Source organism: Habropoda laboriosa, unplaced genomic scaffold (genome assembly GCF_001263275.1).
Source record: "Habropoda laboriosa isolate 0110345459 unplaced genomic scaffold, ASM126327v1 scaffold713, whole genome shotgun sequence".
Classification (NCBI taxonomy): domain Eukaryota; kingdom Metazoa; phylum Arthropoda; class Insecta; order Hymenoptera; family Apidae; genus Habropoda; species Habropoda laboriosa.
In genome coordinates this window covers 206078-222975 of record NW_017100832.1, presented here as the reverse complement: position 1 = coordinate 222975, position 16898 = coordinate 206078, and the positions used below count along the sequence as shown (strand labels likewise).

The following is a 16898-nucleotide window of genomic DNA, read 5'->3' as shown; positions in this document are numbered from 1 at the left end:
CATGAAAAAATGATAAATTTTGAAATTTTGAAAATTGAAAAATATGAAATTTTGTGGTAATAATTTTCTTGAAAAATTATAAAAAATGTCATATTGTAAGTAACCACGTTTAAACAGAAGAAATATGTAAAATTGGGCAATGAAAATCTTGGAAGCTGGTTTTCTCCAAAACTGTTATCGTTCAGTTCTTGCCACTTCTATTCTCAACGTTTGATACGATAAAAATAGAGTTACAGAGAGTTATTCTTACATTTCGATGGAACAACACGGTGGTTTCTCCATTCGATGCCCGGTTCTCAGCAACTGGAACAATTTTTCTACGGATGGTACGGACGGATAAGGTGTACCACCCAGTGTCATGATCTCCCACAACAGAATCCCGTACGACCATCTGAAACATCGTGATAAAAAATGAACTTTCGATAAAAAAAATTTCTCTTCTTTTCTCCATTCTTATCTACCAATAATTTCTACATACACTATCGCTATAAGCAAATATTTGCTCACCTGTTTCTTCGCAATATTCATCACTTTCCAACACAGAAAGTGAATATCTTAACTTTTTTCTCATAATTCTTACTCAAAAAAGATAATTTCGAAAAAATTTATCATATCTATAAATAAAAGAAAGGAAAAATATTAGATCATCCCATAAGTTCCTGTCGAATTTTATCATTCAGATCAATATTTCCAACGAACCTTTAAGTTTGATAAGAAAAAAAAAATCGTAAACGCCTTCTCATTCCACAATTCTTTTCTTATTTCTCTTTTCGGTAAATTACTACAATATTTTCTTGAATTTTCATTAAAATATTTCCCGCCATTCGACGCGAAGTTATGGAAAGACCTTAACAACTTTACCGACCGATAGCGGTTGAACAACCTACGCACTTCCGACCGCTCACTCGGCCACAGATACATATCGCTGACACCGGCTCTGTTTAGACTCTAGGCTATCACGCGGGAATATTTGCGCTTTTTCTTATACCTATAGAAATGTTAAATCGAACTTTGACCGATTAATAGGTTACCGGTCGGTAATCGTTGGCGGTAAAAAAGCGATTAATAAGCTACCGGTCGGTAAAAGCGTTGGTGGCAAAATGCCGATTAATAGGCTACCGGTCGGTAAAGTGTTGATATTTCTTGCATATGTAACAAGATTTAGCGAAAAGATGAAACACATACACGTCGGACTGAGTGGTGTAGATCCGATGAAACAGAGCCTCTGGCGCCATCCATTTCACCGGAAGTCTACCGTCTGTGGTTTTCCTATAGTAGTCGTGACAGTGTATATCTCTGGCCAGTCCAAAATCAGCGATCTTCAAAACGTATTCATCGCTGACCAGAACATTCCTGGCCGCCAGATCCCTGTGAATGCATCTTCTGCTAGCCAAATATTCCATCCCCCTGGCCACTTGATAGGCGAACGACACCAGGTCCTTCTGCGTCAGCGTTTTCTTCTCTTTCGGCTCTTGCCCGATCGTTGGCTCGTATCCAGATGACGGTCTGTGATCACGCAGAAAGTCACGCAGATTTCCGTGTGGAGCGAATTCCACCACGACGTATAACGGCCCTCCTTGTGTACACGCGCCTAACAAGTTGATTATGTTCACGTGCTTGCCGATCATCTTCATCATCTCCATCTCGGACACCAGATCCATCATTTCTGCGTCGGTGTGACCCTCTGGGGAGAAGAATTCGTCGTCGATTGTTGGCTGAATTTTCGAAGTTTGGAAAAATTGACGATCGATTTTTAGGTGAGCGAGGAGTGAATTGTGGGAGTTACCGATAGTTTTCTGGGTGTGATTGTCTTTTGGAAAAATTCACCGTCGATTTTTAGGTGAACGAAGAGTGAACTTTGGGAGTTGTTAATATTTCTTTCGGTGTGATCGTCTTTTGGAAAAACTGACGATCGAGTTTTAGGTGAAAAGTTATTCTCGGTGAACGAAGAGTGAATTTTCGGAGTTATCGATAGTTTTCTGGGTGCGATCGTCTTTTGGAAAAATTCACGATCGATTTTCGCGTGAAAATTCAAGAGCGACATTGTGGGAATATTGGGTGAGAAGGTAGAGTTTAGGCAAATAAAAAATTCAATTGCGAGACTGATTAATATCCTTTTAGGTGACCGCTTTGCTTATTTCCCGAGGAAGCAAGTCTCCATTTTAGATTCATTTTACAAATTTCTTAAACATTGTACAAAAACTGACAATCGATCGTTAGACGAGAAGTTACGTGAACCGAATGAAAAATAAAATTGTCAGATTAATTAAGAATACATTGTTCCCAATATTTACGAGAGATTCAATTTCTATTTACAAAAGCGGACACCCAGTTACCACCTTGAAAAAGTCTCGGAAGAAAGAAAATAGAAAAGAAGGAGAAAGAATTTATCGAAAAGCAGCGCAACGATCGTTCGCGAAGATCGAGAGTAAGAAAAATGGCGCCTCACCTTTCAGCATCTTTACCGCGACCACGCTGGGAATCCCCGGTTTCCCCGTGTTCGTTTGCGCCCTGACAACTTTTCCAAACGCTCCTTCGCCGAGTGTATTGCCAAGTGTCAAATGTTCCCTCGGCAATTCCCATGCACTGTCCACCGGAAGCTCGTACTCAGAGATACTTCCACCGTTACTGTCCTCCGCCGCGACCGTTGATTTCTGCTTCTCGATCTTAACCACGGGCATCAGCAACGGCTCCTGTACGTTCTGCGCGTTCACCAGGTTCTGTTTCTCGACGATCACTTTTTTCGTCCACTGTGTGACGACCGCTGCACGGGCAGTCTCGATGGCCAGCAGTTTCTTCATCTTCTCGCGTTTCAAGCGATGGAAAATGTATATTACAACCACCACGCCCACGGCGAAGAAGATGAACAGAACGGCGGCGAGAACGTTCACGAGGATCTGCGGCTTCGCTGTCAGCGGTATTCCGTGGTCTTCCAACGCTGATGGGACGATGGAGATAGAAGAAAGGAGAAAAGAGAAGGGACGATTTATAAGTTTCGATATGTAATAAACAACTGTCTGGGTGTATGATACAAAATTGTCGAGTGTTTCGCTGGAGATCTCTCCATCGGTGTAACGGACGTTATCGAGAGACTGGAACCGTCAATTTTCGATCATATAGGATAAATTGTTGCTAGTTGCAGTATACACTCTGCGTGGGATTATCGACTCTCTCGGTCCAGCGCAAACATCTCTATTATTTCGAGCAATAAGCAGAAAGTAGTACTTGCGAACGTTTTACGACTCGCTGGGAAGGTGGTGCCGCGATGTGGCATTGTTGGGTAGACTGTTGTTTCGAATAAGGAATCAAGAGATTGAATTTATTCGGTGTTCGGGGTTACTTGGAAAATTTCAGTTTGTCGGAAATTCTTTGGAATTTTTTGGTATTTATTTGGAATTTCTTTGGATTTTCAAGGGATTTCTTTGAGTTTATCTGAATTTATATCGGATTTAATTGAATTTATTTAGAATTTATTTGAATTTCTTTCAATATACCTGAATTTATTTAGAATTTCTTTCGAATTTATTTAAATTTCTTCGAATTTATTTGAATTTCTTCCGAATTTATTTGAACTTCTTCGAATATACCTGAATTTCTTTCGAATTTATTTGAATTTCTTCGAATATACTTGAATTTATCTAGAATTTATTTGAATTTCTTCCAATACACCTGAATTTCTTCGAATATACTTGAATTTATTTAGAATTTATTTGAATTTCTTCGAATTTCTTCGAATATACTTGATTTTATTTGAATTTCTTCGTATTTCTTCGAATATACTTGAATTTATTTGAATTTCTTCCAATATACGTGAATTTATTTGAATTTCTTCGAATATAATTGAATTTCTTCGAATTTCTTCGAATATACTTGATTTTATTTGAATTTCTTCGTATTTATTTTTGAATTTCTTTTGAATTTATTTGAATTTCTTCGAATATACTTGAATTTATTTGAATTTCTTCAAATATACTTGAATTTATTTAGAATTTATTTGAATTTCTTCGAATATACATGAATTTATTTAGAATTTATTTGAATTTCTTCCAATATACCTGAATTTCTCTGAATTTCTTCGAATGTACTTGAATTTATTTAGAATTTATTTGAATTTCTTCGAAATTCTTCCAATATACCTGAATTTCTTTGAATTTCTTCGAATTTCTTCGAATTTATTTGATTTACTTTAGAATTTCTTTGAATTTTCTTTCGAACTGATCACTACTTATTCCGAATAGACCCGAATTTCTTTAAATCGAACGTCCATTTTCGCTCAACAGGGATAATTGCAATTTGCCCAATGGAAATTAAAGTTCCCCGCATACTTACATTCGACTACGCGAAGATAGGCGCTGCTAAAGGTTTCCCCTAAAGCGTTCTGCGCGATACAGGTGTACCATCCTTCGTCTTTCTCCGTCACGTTGTACAGCTTCAGCACTTCCGGATTTTCCGGTCCTTCAGCCTATCGAACAAATTGAACAGCGTTTCTTTTTTTTTTTTTTTTTTTTTGGTCAAAATTAAATTTCGCATCTGAGAAAAAGGGAAGCGAAGTGAAATCCTTCAATTTTCATCTACTTTCGCAGGACAGCAATTCGTAAGTTCAACGCAAGAAGTTTCTCTACAGAAGATATATTCGATATCGAATTGCGTGAAAAAGTTACAAACGTATTCTTGCGATCGAATTTCGCTTAAAGAAATATTCGAAAAAGGCGCGTGAAAATTAACACGTTGACTGCCAAGCTACTAGATAACTCGTAGTTGGCAGTTTGCTGGCAGAAGTTACATCCTATTCGAAGACGCCCGACCACGAGATAATTCGAAAGCATTTTTTTGTAAAAAAAAAAAAAAAACAATTAAAATTAAAGTCGTAATATAAAAATTAATATGTGTTTGTTTAATTCTATACAATAAATTGAAAAAAAAAAATGTTGGCGTCTAGAACAGATTTCTTCAAAATAGGCTTGGCAGTCAACGTGTTAAGGAGGAATAATGAAAAAATTTCTCGTTAAACAGACGTGATTACAAATGTACCGTATTACAATTTTATTAACTTGAAAATTCAATCGCATTAAAACAGACGTATATTCAACTATCAGAAAATTGCAAATATTTGCACACACCACTGTTACTAAAAAAAGTGAATAAAAATCGAAAAGGAATATTTTTAAAAAATCTCTCGTTAAAGAGACGCGATTACAAACGCATCCATTCCGTCAATCTACTTGCAATTCGATTACGTTAAAACAAGAAAGTACACTCGACTCTGTGTAAATTGCAAATATTTTTCTATCACTGTTGTCCGAAAAACAGCATAAATAGATAAAAATTGAGGAGTGATAAAAGAAAAAAAAAGAAAATCGATCGATAGTGTTTCGCAAGGTGATCGTTAGGGTTGTTTTTACAGTATACGGTTATTCAATTAATAACAGAAGAAGCAAAAGCGTAAAAAGTGACAGATCGTGTTTGTGTGTGTGTGTGTGTGTTGCATGCGTGCAGTTTGAAATAGTTTTCTACGTGCCCACCTTTACCTCCACCCGGAAACTTTGATTGGTTTTGTTGACAGTGTCGAAAGAGGTGTGATAACCGTGATACCATTCAAGATGGCGGTGCGCGTCCGAGAGAACCTTGCAGGTCATAGTAACGTTGCCTCCTATCAGAACGGTCGTGTTTCTTGGCGGCATGGTCAGTATCGGCCGGTGTTTCACGCTCTCTACAGGAAAAATAGACCCAACCACCGTTTTTACCAAGCTCGAGTATCAGAGGACAGGGAGAGAGAGAGAGAGAGAGAGAGAGAGAGAGAGAGAAAGGGAGAGAAATCTGTTGAGACCAAGGGAACCTGTTCGCTGTCGCATATCCGATAAGATAGATGCCACTTTAATAATTCATTACTTCGAAGAGATTCATCTTGAATTACCGGCGATAGATTGCAGAGTATACGATGGATAGTATTCTTAGGATAGTTTTCGTGGTATTCGGAAATTTTCACTATTCTCACATTTTTCTTTTCTTCTTTGTTTATCGTTCTTTGAAAGATTGCGGAGTAGCTGAAAATTTTTATTTCACTTATTTTTTCAGCTTTTATTTATCATTCTCTGCGATTTCGTGGAAGACCATAGAGTAGGAAAGATCTTAGAATACTTTTTGTGGAATTTGAAAATTTTCACTGTACTCATTTTTTCAGTTTTTATCTATAATTCTCTGCAATTGTATAGAAGACCGTAGAGTAGGAAAGATTTTAGAATGCTTTTTGTGGAATTTGAAAATTTTCACTATTCTCATTTTTTCATTTATCGTTCTCTACGATTTTGTGGAAGACCGTAGAGTAGGAAAGATCTTAGAATACTTTTTGTGGAATTTGAAAATTTTCACTATTCTCACTTTTTTCTTTTACTTATTCTCTGCAATTCCTGAAAGATTGCAGAGTATAAAAGATTTTGGAATATTTTCGTGGTATTTGAAAATTTTCATTCTTTATTTATCATTCTCTGCAATTTTATGGAAGATCGCAGAGTACGATAGATCTTAGAATACTTTTCGTCGAATTTGAAAATTTTCACTATTCTCACTTTTTATTTTTTTACTTATTCTCTACATTGTGATATTTGAAAATTTTCATTCTTTATTTATCATTCTCTGCAATTTTATGGAAGATCGCAGAGTACGATAGATCTTAGAATACTTTTCGTGAAATTTGAAAATTTTCACTATTCTCACTTTTTATTTTTTTACTTATTCTCTACATTGTGATATTTGAAAATTTTCATTTTTTATTTATTATCATTCTCTGCAATTTTCTGCAGATCGCAGAGCACGATAGATCTTAGAATACTTTTCGTCGAATTTGAAAATTTTCATTCTTTATTTATCATTCTCTGCAATTTTATGGAAGATCGCAGAATACGATAGATCTTAGAATACTTTTCGTCGAATTTGAAAATTTTCACTGCTCTCGTTTTTTCATTTATCGTTCTCTACGATTTTGTGGAAGACCGTAGAGTAGGAAAGATCTTAGAATACCTTTCGTGGAACTTGAAAATTTTCACTATACTCATTTTTTCAGTTTTTATCTATCACTCTCTGCAATCTTGAGAATTTTCTCCATATTGCAGCGCAGCAGATTTCAGAATACTTTTCCTGGAATTTGAAAATTCTCACTGCTCTCGTTTTTTCATTTATCGTTCTCCGCAATTTTCTGAAGATCGCAGAGTACGACAGATCTTAGAATACCTTTCGTCGAATTTGAAAATTTCCAACTGTTCATTTATCATTCCCGTCGATTCTCTTCAAGATCGCAAAACACCAAAGATCTGTTCAAAAATTTTCACCATCCCCCTTTTCCAATTTCCATTCATCATCCTCTGCAATACAAAACTCTACTCCACGTGAAAAACAAAAAGTCCCTCTTTCCACCCTTTTCATTTCATCTCAAAAGATTCTCGATCCTTAAAACTCGTAAATACAGAAAGGCAGATAGAGGCAAAGAAGTAGACAGTGCGAAGGAAAAAGAAAATAAAGAAACGTGACATAGTTAAAGATAATAATTATAACAATCCATATGTAAATTCAGCACCTGAAATTCTATAAATAAAAATCCTCCAATCTCCTTCACCCTCGTTAGTCACTACTATATATATATGTATATATACACATTATTCCACGTAATCGAAGGGTATAAAAGCACTGTGTATCACCCTATTCCTTTCGAAAAACTGAAGACAAAATAAAAAAAAAAAAAGAAGAAAATAGGGAAACTTTCTATAACTTATATATAAAAATAAACCAACAAAGTCCTCCACCACCTAGCAAGCCTGTTGCTGTACCTGAAGAAGAATTCCGTTTGGCGAATTCTCCTGGTCACCAGGGTAGTCGACTACTTTCAGCCACTGTATAAAAGGTTCGAGATCGGACACGATTGGACACTTGAACGTCACCGTGCTGTTCACCACCGCGGTCACGTTCTTCGGGAAATCCACGTTGATGTACGGTTTATGCGGAAAACGCTCTACAGATTCATGAAAATTCACGACGCTTTAATGTCGCGATTCTTTCTTTCTTTCCTTCCTTCTCTTCGCGCTGTACGTGCTAGCTAGGAAAGTTTCTCTTAGCGGACGTGTTTCCAGTGAAAAATGGCCACCAGCAGGTTGTAACAGGCAAGGACGTTGCGGAATTTATTATTCACCGTGGAAAAGTATCATTTAGTACCGTTGAGGTATCAACGCATACGTTACACGCAACAGTCGACGGTTGCTTTTTACACAACGATCGGATATTTTTTCTTCTCCCTTTTCTTCGGTGGATTCTTTCCACGTTGGAGATTCTACGTTAGAGACTACAAAAGGTGTGTGTGACTAATAAAGTTTCTAGAATAATTCATTTGGGATCGTTCGTTCCGGAATCGGTTGTGGAATAATTGATCTTCGATCGGTTTATTACGGTTTCATTTTTAGAATAATTCTGGCCGGATTATTCGTCGCGGGGAATCGTTTCTGGAATAATTCATTTGGAATTGTTGTTCAGAATGATTTATCTGGCGCCGTTTGTTCTGCGTTTTCAGAATCACTCATTAGGGTGATTCTTTGTGCAATTAGCTTCAGGGGAGTTGTAGGATTTTTTACCGGAGTTAGGTATTAATAATTTTGCTTTTTTTGGGGGGTGTGGGTGGGTAGTACGATCTTTGGATAACTGTTTCATCCGGAGGAAGCGAGGACGAAAAATTTAAGGACAAGTAGATAAGTAGATCGTAATTTTTAGAATGTCTGAAGGAGCATTTCCATGAAAACACAGAACAGGGAATTCAACGTTTTTGTCACTTTGACGAAAAGAAAACTATTCTCCAAACTTTATCGTCGCTGAATGATTTATGTCTAAAAAATTAAGGGTGATCTTGAAAATTTCGAAGAAACTGTACTCTCCGAACCGTATTAAGCGAAGAAGAAATTCCAGTCAATTTAAGGTGATCGCGATAAATAATTCACAAGGTATACAATTTCTCGTGTTTCAACCTGCTGCCCAAATTTTTTACGTACTAAAAGAATCTCTCTCGAAAGACTGTCCTTAAAGCTAATATTCATTCGTCTCGACCACGGTTTGTACTTCACATTTGTCGCTTCAAATTCGAAGCAAGAATTATCGTCATTTCCCTTATCGAATTAAAAGTTCGATTGAAACGAAGGAAAAGAGAAGAAAACGGTACTCACCGACAATTTCAACTTTAGACGTGCGATTGATGCATCCGAGATTGTTGCACACAACGCAAGTGTAGTTTCCACTGTCTTCAGGTACCAGATCCTCTAATCTGAATGTCCATTTCGACATGACAACAGTGCCAAGCATTCTTTTCGGGGTTTCGTTGTTCTTGAACCAGGTGATATTCGGCCTTGGATTGCCAAAACTTGGACATCTTAAGCGCAACATATTGCCAGCTGGTTTCACCACCACGTGCGGCATTTCTACGCTCTTGTTGAAGGATGGTGGTCGTACAGGAGCTGTGTTATTGTGCTCACCAGCTGTTTCATTCTCGTTCTTCTCGTTGTCCAGATCGGCCTCCGCGTTCTCGCTGTCGAGGTGCAACGATCGCGTCTCTGGCAGATCTGCGAGGATTTTTAAACGATATTTCAAGTTTTTTTAGGTTAGGTTAAACGTGTAGTCGTAGTTCTAGAACGATTCGCGTTTCTGACAGGTCTGCAAGGATTTTTAAGTTTGCAATCTTGAAATTTTTGATCTTAGTGGAGCTTATCGTATCTCAAAATCAATTATCTTTGGAGGATTTTAGGTTAGGTTAAGTGTTTAACCCTACTTTCGCAACGGTTGCATCTCTGATAGATCTGCAAGGATTTTTAAGTTTGCAATCTTGAAATTTTTGATCTTAGTGGAGCTTATCGCATCTCAAAATCAATTATCTTTGCAGGATTTTAGGTTAGGTTAAGTGTTTAACCCTTCTTTTATAACGGTCGCGTCTCTGATAGATCTGCAAGGATTTTTAAGTTTGCCATCTTGAAATTTTTGATCTTAGTAAATCTTATCGTACCAATTTTTGATCTTAGTGGAGCTTATCGTATCTCAAAATCAATTATCTTTGGAGGATTTTAGGTTAGGTTAAGTGTTTAACCCTACTTTCACAACGGTCGCGTCTCTGATAGATCTGCAAGGATTTTTAAGTTTGCAATCTTGAAATTTTTGATCTTAGTGGAGCTTATCGTATCTAAAAATCAATTATCTCTGGAGGATTTTAGGTTAGGTTAAGTGTTTAACCCTACTTTCGCAACGGTTGCGTCTCTGATAGATCTGCAAGGATTTTTAAGTTTGCAATCTTAAAATTTTCGATCTTAGTAGATCTTATCATACCTAAAAATCACTTATCTTCGGAAAATTTTAGGTTAGGTTATGAGAATTTTTACGTTTCGACAATCAAAAATATTTATTTTCTGTTTGCATTGTTCCAAAGCCTCAAATTCATTGAAATCTCGTTGATCGACTTTTTAAATTTCAAATTAACCCTTTGACCTACAACAACGTGTCAAACTCGTGGCAGAGATTCTGGTCAAGATCCGACAAAAATAGTTGTATTAGTGAGAAAATCTCATTGTAATCCTAACTTTCGTTTGAATTTGTAAGATCAAGGATTCCTAAATGTAATTAATCTGTAACAGATACGCTTTTGTTACCTAATACAGTACTAAAACATTAAATGGCTGACGCTTATATGCACAGTCAGAAAAGAAATCATACGTTAAGGGGTTAACCTCTGTATAAAAATTTTAAACAACTAAACACATTAAAATTCTTCAATTTCCATTTCTGCGACATTAACTCTGAAATAAAGATCGTTGAAGTTTCAAAGGGTTAAAAGTAACAAGGTCTACTAACTTCTCGTTTCAATTTCCAATTCGTTCGTCTCATCCTCGGCTCTGTGCGCCCCTAAGGCGCTTCCGAGCCTCTCGGTATCGTGTTGGTATCCATCGTTCTGCAACGGCTCGATTTGTATCGTCACGTTTCTCCATTCAAGCGTCTCGTTCGACTTATCCAGACAACTGTACAAACCGGCGTCTTCTGGCTCCACGTACTTGAATCTCAACCATCGTTTCGTTAAACGTATCCTCGGCAATACAGGTCGGAAGATCTCGTCTCCTTTGTACCATGTTGTTTCCGCGTCTCCGTTCGACGAGCATCGTAAGATCAGCTTCTCACCTACCGACACCACAGCCACGTCGGGATGATTTCGATCTGCAACGAAAATTATTGATATCTTTAGAAAAACGATTTTTACAAGATTTTTAGGAGAAAGGAATTAAGGAGAATCGGGTGAAAATTGAAGTACAACGAAGAGTTTCGTTGTTAGGGTAACTTGTTCTTCAAGTATTCGATTCCCTCTTTTCTATTTTTCAAAACTTTATTCGTTTAATTTTGCAGAATCGAATTGTTTATTTTGAATGCACGAAAATTGAAAAATATGGCAATATAAATTTCGAGATCTCAAACGAAGTACGTATATTAACATTGATATAAGGATCTCAAACGAAGTATAATAATGAAGAATTGGTTGAAAATTGATTGTTTCCTTGGAACTGCGAAACAATTTTTTCTGTATTTTGTATAAAAATTGAAAATCTGACGAAGATATGAATTTTGCATACATCCAAAAGCAGATCAAATAAATTTTTCACCTAACATATTTCACATTATCGAAATAAAAATTTCCACGAATCAAAAATCAGCTCTTGGGAATATTCTAATTTAACGAATATCGAAACAGAATAAATCGGCTCATTTGTTACCTTTCTTCCATTCGACGTCGTTAATAAACAAAAGGAAAACTCTCAAAAAATATTTCACTTCTTTCAAAAAAATCCTCAAAAAAACTTGTCCCTCGACGTATTAGAAATCGCGATCTATCGTTCTTTTCGTCCAGCTTCAAATGTACACCGTATCGTTTAACAGCGCACACGTAAAACACGATTCGACGCATGTTTCCTGAACGCCAAGTTCACGAAAGATAAACCGACGAGACGTCGCTGCTTGGCAGGCTTAACCGCGCCTTCTAATTCGATTCTTCCGCGAATCGTGGTTGCAATAAATGCCACGCTAAAATTGCACGAGGGAATCGCGTGCCGCGATACAATATCCCGCGGCGACTCTCGAACTAGATCGTACGCGAAATCATTCGAAAAAAAAAAAAAAGAAAAGAAAAGGATCTCCGCGATCCTTCGTGATACATTCATCCTAACCACTCTTTTTCTCCATCTTTTTCCGAGTAATAACTCTGCCATATTGTTTTTTGCTTCGATCTAAAATTGAAAACGCGAACGATGCACTTCTGGCAAACATAACCTTAAAAACGTTCATTTGTTAATTTCGAAATTGCCGATTTACGGGGTGGAAGTATTTCTTATTTTCAATGTAGAGGAGAACGAATAGGTTTCTTATTTTTTCGCGGCTTTTGCAGAGTTGCTTTTCTCAAATTTTGATTCGCTTAAATTGACAAGAAATTCGTAGTATATTTAACACTTTCGCTGCGGAAGATTTTAGCGCGTAACGCGCGAGGCAAAATCTTTCGTTTCGGTGCTTCGAAATTTTTTAGAAATTTAAAAATTGAAAATTTGGCGTTTCTAAAAAAATTTAGGACAAGAATTGAGGATTAAATTAAAGTGAAAGTGTGCCAAAAGGCGTCAAATCCGCAGCGTGAGAAAATATTTAAACCGACTATAGGCGCCCAAGGGCACAGCGCGGGAAAATATTCGAAACGCCTATAGGCGCCGAGCGCATATTCAAAACTCCAATGTCGACATAAATTGACCAGCGGGATCAAATTTTTAGTAGTGCATCAAATCTACTAAAAAAAGTGAATTACTGTTCTCCAAAATGGATGAGACATTAATTCGCATTAATTCACTACGAACAGTGCCATAAATATAGAAAAGATCTCAAACTTCATGATTTTTTCATTCTTTCTCAATTAAATTATCAAACTTTTAACTACTACCCTGTCGAAGCTCGGTTCGCTTTGCAAGATTAGAGTATTTATGGATCAATTTCTCCCTTGTAATTAGCAATTATCGTAAAGATCGCGGGTAATTACCAGTTGAGTTATTAATACGCTTTCGTTCGATCAATTAACCCTTTGCACTCCGCGGTGAAATTTCATGCTTTTAATACATTCTATAAATGAACAGAGGCTTTTCAGTTCGGAGAATATTGAATGTTGTTAGCCAACTTGGCTTAATAACAGATTGTACTTTGTAGTTTAATTGGACTGGCTTTGTACGCGGCGTAATAGCAGGTTGTTCCGTCTCTTTCCTTTTTTTTTCGAGTGATCTTTGAAAAAACGAAGAAATTTAATCTGCTCCTTTCGGTAATTGCAAGAACTTTACCTTTCGTTATTGAATGATATCAATCTTGTTCGTGATTATTTTCTCGGAGATTATATTTTGTATTACATAATTGATAGGGTAATTGATATTACTGTTTAATATTTATAACTACATCTTGGAAATGATACAGGTAGAAGATTCTCTTTTTTTTTTATCGTAGAACGTTCTTCGCGTTAATAATCAAAATTATAATTGAATACTGGATGTAAAGAAAGTCTGTGTAAGCGGTGTTAATAAAAATTTCGTGAAAATAACTTTTTTCGCGTGAAAATGTTCACGTTTTACTGAAATTAGTGCGAAAATTCGCACAATGCTTGTGTAGAAAAAACCTTAAATGAAGAAGACTATAAAAATGGGTACTTTGTGTCACGTTGTATCTCATAGGAAGACTGTACCTTTAAATTTTATAGCGTCAATTTTAAAATACGCTTCTTCATCTGAGGAAAATAAGAAAAAAAAAATATTTTGGAATATGTTTACTCGATACTAAGTAATTTTACTTTTATTTTACCAACTGTATCCTCTGTTTTAAATGAAAAAGGCAGCAAAAGTGGCTACCTTATGTAGCGCTATATCTTATAGGAAGACTATACCTTGAATTTTATACGAGAAATTCATACGAGAAAACTGAGAAAAAAGCATATTTTAGAATACGTTCACTCGATACCAAGTAGTTTTACTCTTATTTCGCCGACTGTATCCTCTTTGTTAAACGAAAAAAGCCATAAAAATACCTTGAAAAAATTGATCTAATTACACGGAAGCTCCGTAAAATCTACCACTATTTCAGCCATTGAAGAAAAAAGAAGAAAAAAGTCGTTACGACGAAAGATATCTTCCTACAACGATCTTCTCGATCATTCTCAACCTTGAAAATCGACGTTCCAAGCGACAAGAATCTGTGCACTTGGCTCGGTTCGGTCCTCTTTCATTTTGAATCGTGGAAAAGCAGTTTCCACGCGGTCTCCCATTCATGAGAACTCTGGCCTCTGTTTCTGGCCCCCATGGCGCGGCGGTGCGGCCAGGCCATTTGGACGTCGGCCAGCCCCGCGGAATCGCGACACACTGTTTTCCATCTGACGTTCCATCTGGAGGAGAGCTCTGTGTGTTTGTCCTCTCTCTGCTGCTGTCCGTTGTCGTCAACGTCGATTCGCTCCTCTTCCCCGTCGCGTGAAATGCGCCCGACTAAATTTAGAGGTCTGTCGAGGGTGTCTGTGATCCTCCTCGCGCCTCTCGGCCCTCTACGATTCTGTCGTTTCAACCTTTCTCTCGCTCTATCCGAGTTTCGATTATTCCGGTCGATTCAATTATCATTCATGATGATAACAATGATATTTATCATTGATTATGATAATAATAATAATAACATTTATCATTGACAATGAATTCGGGAGCGGTCACCCATCCCAGAAAGTGTCGCGACGAATGCAGCTTGACTTCGATGATCGATTGACTTCGACGCTACTCACACTGCCGACAAGCTCCTCATTGACAATGATGATGATAATGATAATATTTATCATCGATAACGGTAATAATAATATTTATCATTGACAATGATAATAATAATTATTATTACTGATTATTATTATCAACGATAATTTATTATTATAAAGGGGATGAAATTCCATTAGTGTACGAAGAGGATACAATTTTTTTTTATAGTGTTCTTAAGCGCATTTTTAAACCTGCAGCGAAATCGAACGAATCGCAAAATCAGTTTGTTGCGTTGCAAAAGTGATTTTTAGGATCGGAAAAACCAAAATTTGGGTAAAACGATGAAATTTGGATGCAATGTATTTTGCGTGAGCAAAAGTAGAGGTAAAAGGTGCTTCTTTCTTTTTTTTTTTTTTTTTTTTTTTTAAAGAAAAATAGCGTTAATTTGAGGTTAGGTGTAATAATAAGCTGATTTCATTTTTCTTAGTAGGAAATTATTTTCCATTTATTCGATTAATGAAAGTTGGTATTAATTCACTTAGTAATACCAATGACACAAGGTGTAAAATGTTATATTCAATTTTTATGAAAAGTTGTTCGATTCATTATTGAAATGATTCATTAATGAAAATATCGATCTTCTCCATAGACCTGTGTTTCCTCTCAGAATTTCTATTTCAATTACTATGTTCGTTTAATTCTTCCATAAATAAAGAATCAAGAATTAGGTTAAAGCCTAAAACCTAACCTAACCTAACCTATTGCATCGGGAAAATTCTTAACGCTCGTAAGAAAAATCGCGAATTCCTCGCCGAGTTATTCGAAACGTTTTCATAATTAGCGCAACAGACGACACGTCTATTTGTCATCTGATCGTCAGAGACATAGAACGAATTCCATCTCGCCCACCATTTCCTGGACTGCGTGTTCCTCGTGTGCTCGAAAGACCTCGCTTCAATTCCACCATCTTGGCCTTCTTGCACGCACTCGCGATTTTCTTTTGTGTCACACCCCCGTGTACATACGTCCAAACATCCTCGCTTAGCTCGTGTACAAACGACTAATTGTCTCGAGAGCCCTGGGCTCCTCTCTTTTTTTTAGTCGATCGAGTTTATTGTCTTTGCCAGTTCCGTTCTCGCTTCTTTTTTCGGACACGTCGTCACGTGCGTGACCGTGGTGGTTGCGAGAGCTCGTGACGCTTTCGAATTGTTTGAGATGCAGGCAAACAGACAACGACGATTTGTTGATACACGGAGTAGTTGCGTCGTATGTTCCGATCATCGTCCATCGATCGTTTCGATGCGGAATTTCGATAGCGAGAAACTGAACGTGAAATGTGGTATACTTTAAGTTTCGAGAATTTCGAGGAGGAATGAGTTTAGGAGTAAGAAGTTTTCATGAATTTAGGTTAAGAAATTTGGGAGTGAAATATTTTGGTTAGGTTAGGTTCATAAGTTTGGGAGTTGGAAATTTTCATAAATTCAGGAGTGAGGAATTTTCATAAATTTAAGTTCGTAGGTTTGGGAGTAGGAAATTTTTATGAATTTAAGTTGATAAATTTGGGAGTTGGAAATTTTAATAAAGTTAGGAGTAAGGAATTTTGATAAATTTAAGTTCATAGGCTTGTGAGTAAGAAATTTTGATAAATTTAGGTGTAAGGAATTTTGATAAATTTAAGTTCACAGGTTTGGGAGTAAGGAATTTTGATAAATTTAAGTTCATAGGCTTGGGAGTAAGAAATTTTGATAAATTTAGGTGTAAGGAATTTTGATAAATTTAAGTTCATAGGCTTGGGAGTAAGAAATTTTGATAAATTTAGGTGTAAGGAATTTTGATAAATTTAAGTTCATAGGCTTGTGAGTAAGAAATTTTGATAAATTTAGGTGTAAGGAATTTTGATAAATTTAAGTTCATAGGCTTGTGAGTAAGAAATTTTGATAAATTTAGGTGTAAGGAATTTTGATAAATTTAAGTTCACAGGTTTGGGAGTAAGGAATTTTGATAAATTTAAGTTCACAGGTTTGGGAGTAAGGAATTTTGATAAATTTAAGTTCACAGGTTTGGGAGTAAGGAATTTTGATAAATTTAAGTTCA

At 36.5% G+C, this 16898-nt stretch overlaps 1 protein-coding gene across 1 annotated transcript in view; it reads right to left on the bottom strand.

Moving 5' to 3' along the window:
* Nucleotides 1–16898, bottom strand: part of LOC108577267 (fibroblast growth factor receptor homolog 1-like) — a 141611-nt gene that overhangs the window by 1330 nt on the left and 123383 nt on the right. The window contains exons 3-9 of the mRNA XM_017940401.1: nucleotides 10867–11223; nucleotides 9198–9590; nucleotides 5523–5710; nucleotides 4330–4462; nucleotides 2450–2938; nucleotides 1186–1684; nucleotides 251–391 (exon numbers count right to left, since the gene is read on the bottom strand). Of these exons, the coding sequence (XP_017795890.1) occupies nucleotides 251–391; nucleotides 1186–1684; nucleotides 2450–2938; nucleotides 4330–4462; nucleotides 5523–5710; nucleotides 9198–9590; nucleotides 10867–11223 (2200 nt within the window). The remainder of the gene's footprint in view (nucleotides 1–250; nucleotides 392–1185; nucleotides 1685–2449; nucleotides 2939–4329; nucleotides 4463–5522; nucleotides 5711–9197; nucleotides 9591–10866; nucleotides 11224–16898) is intronic.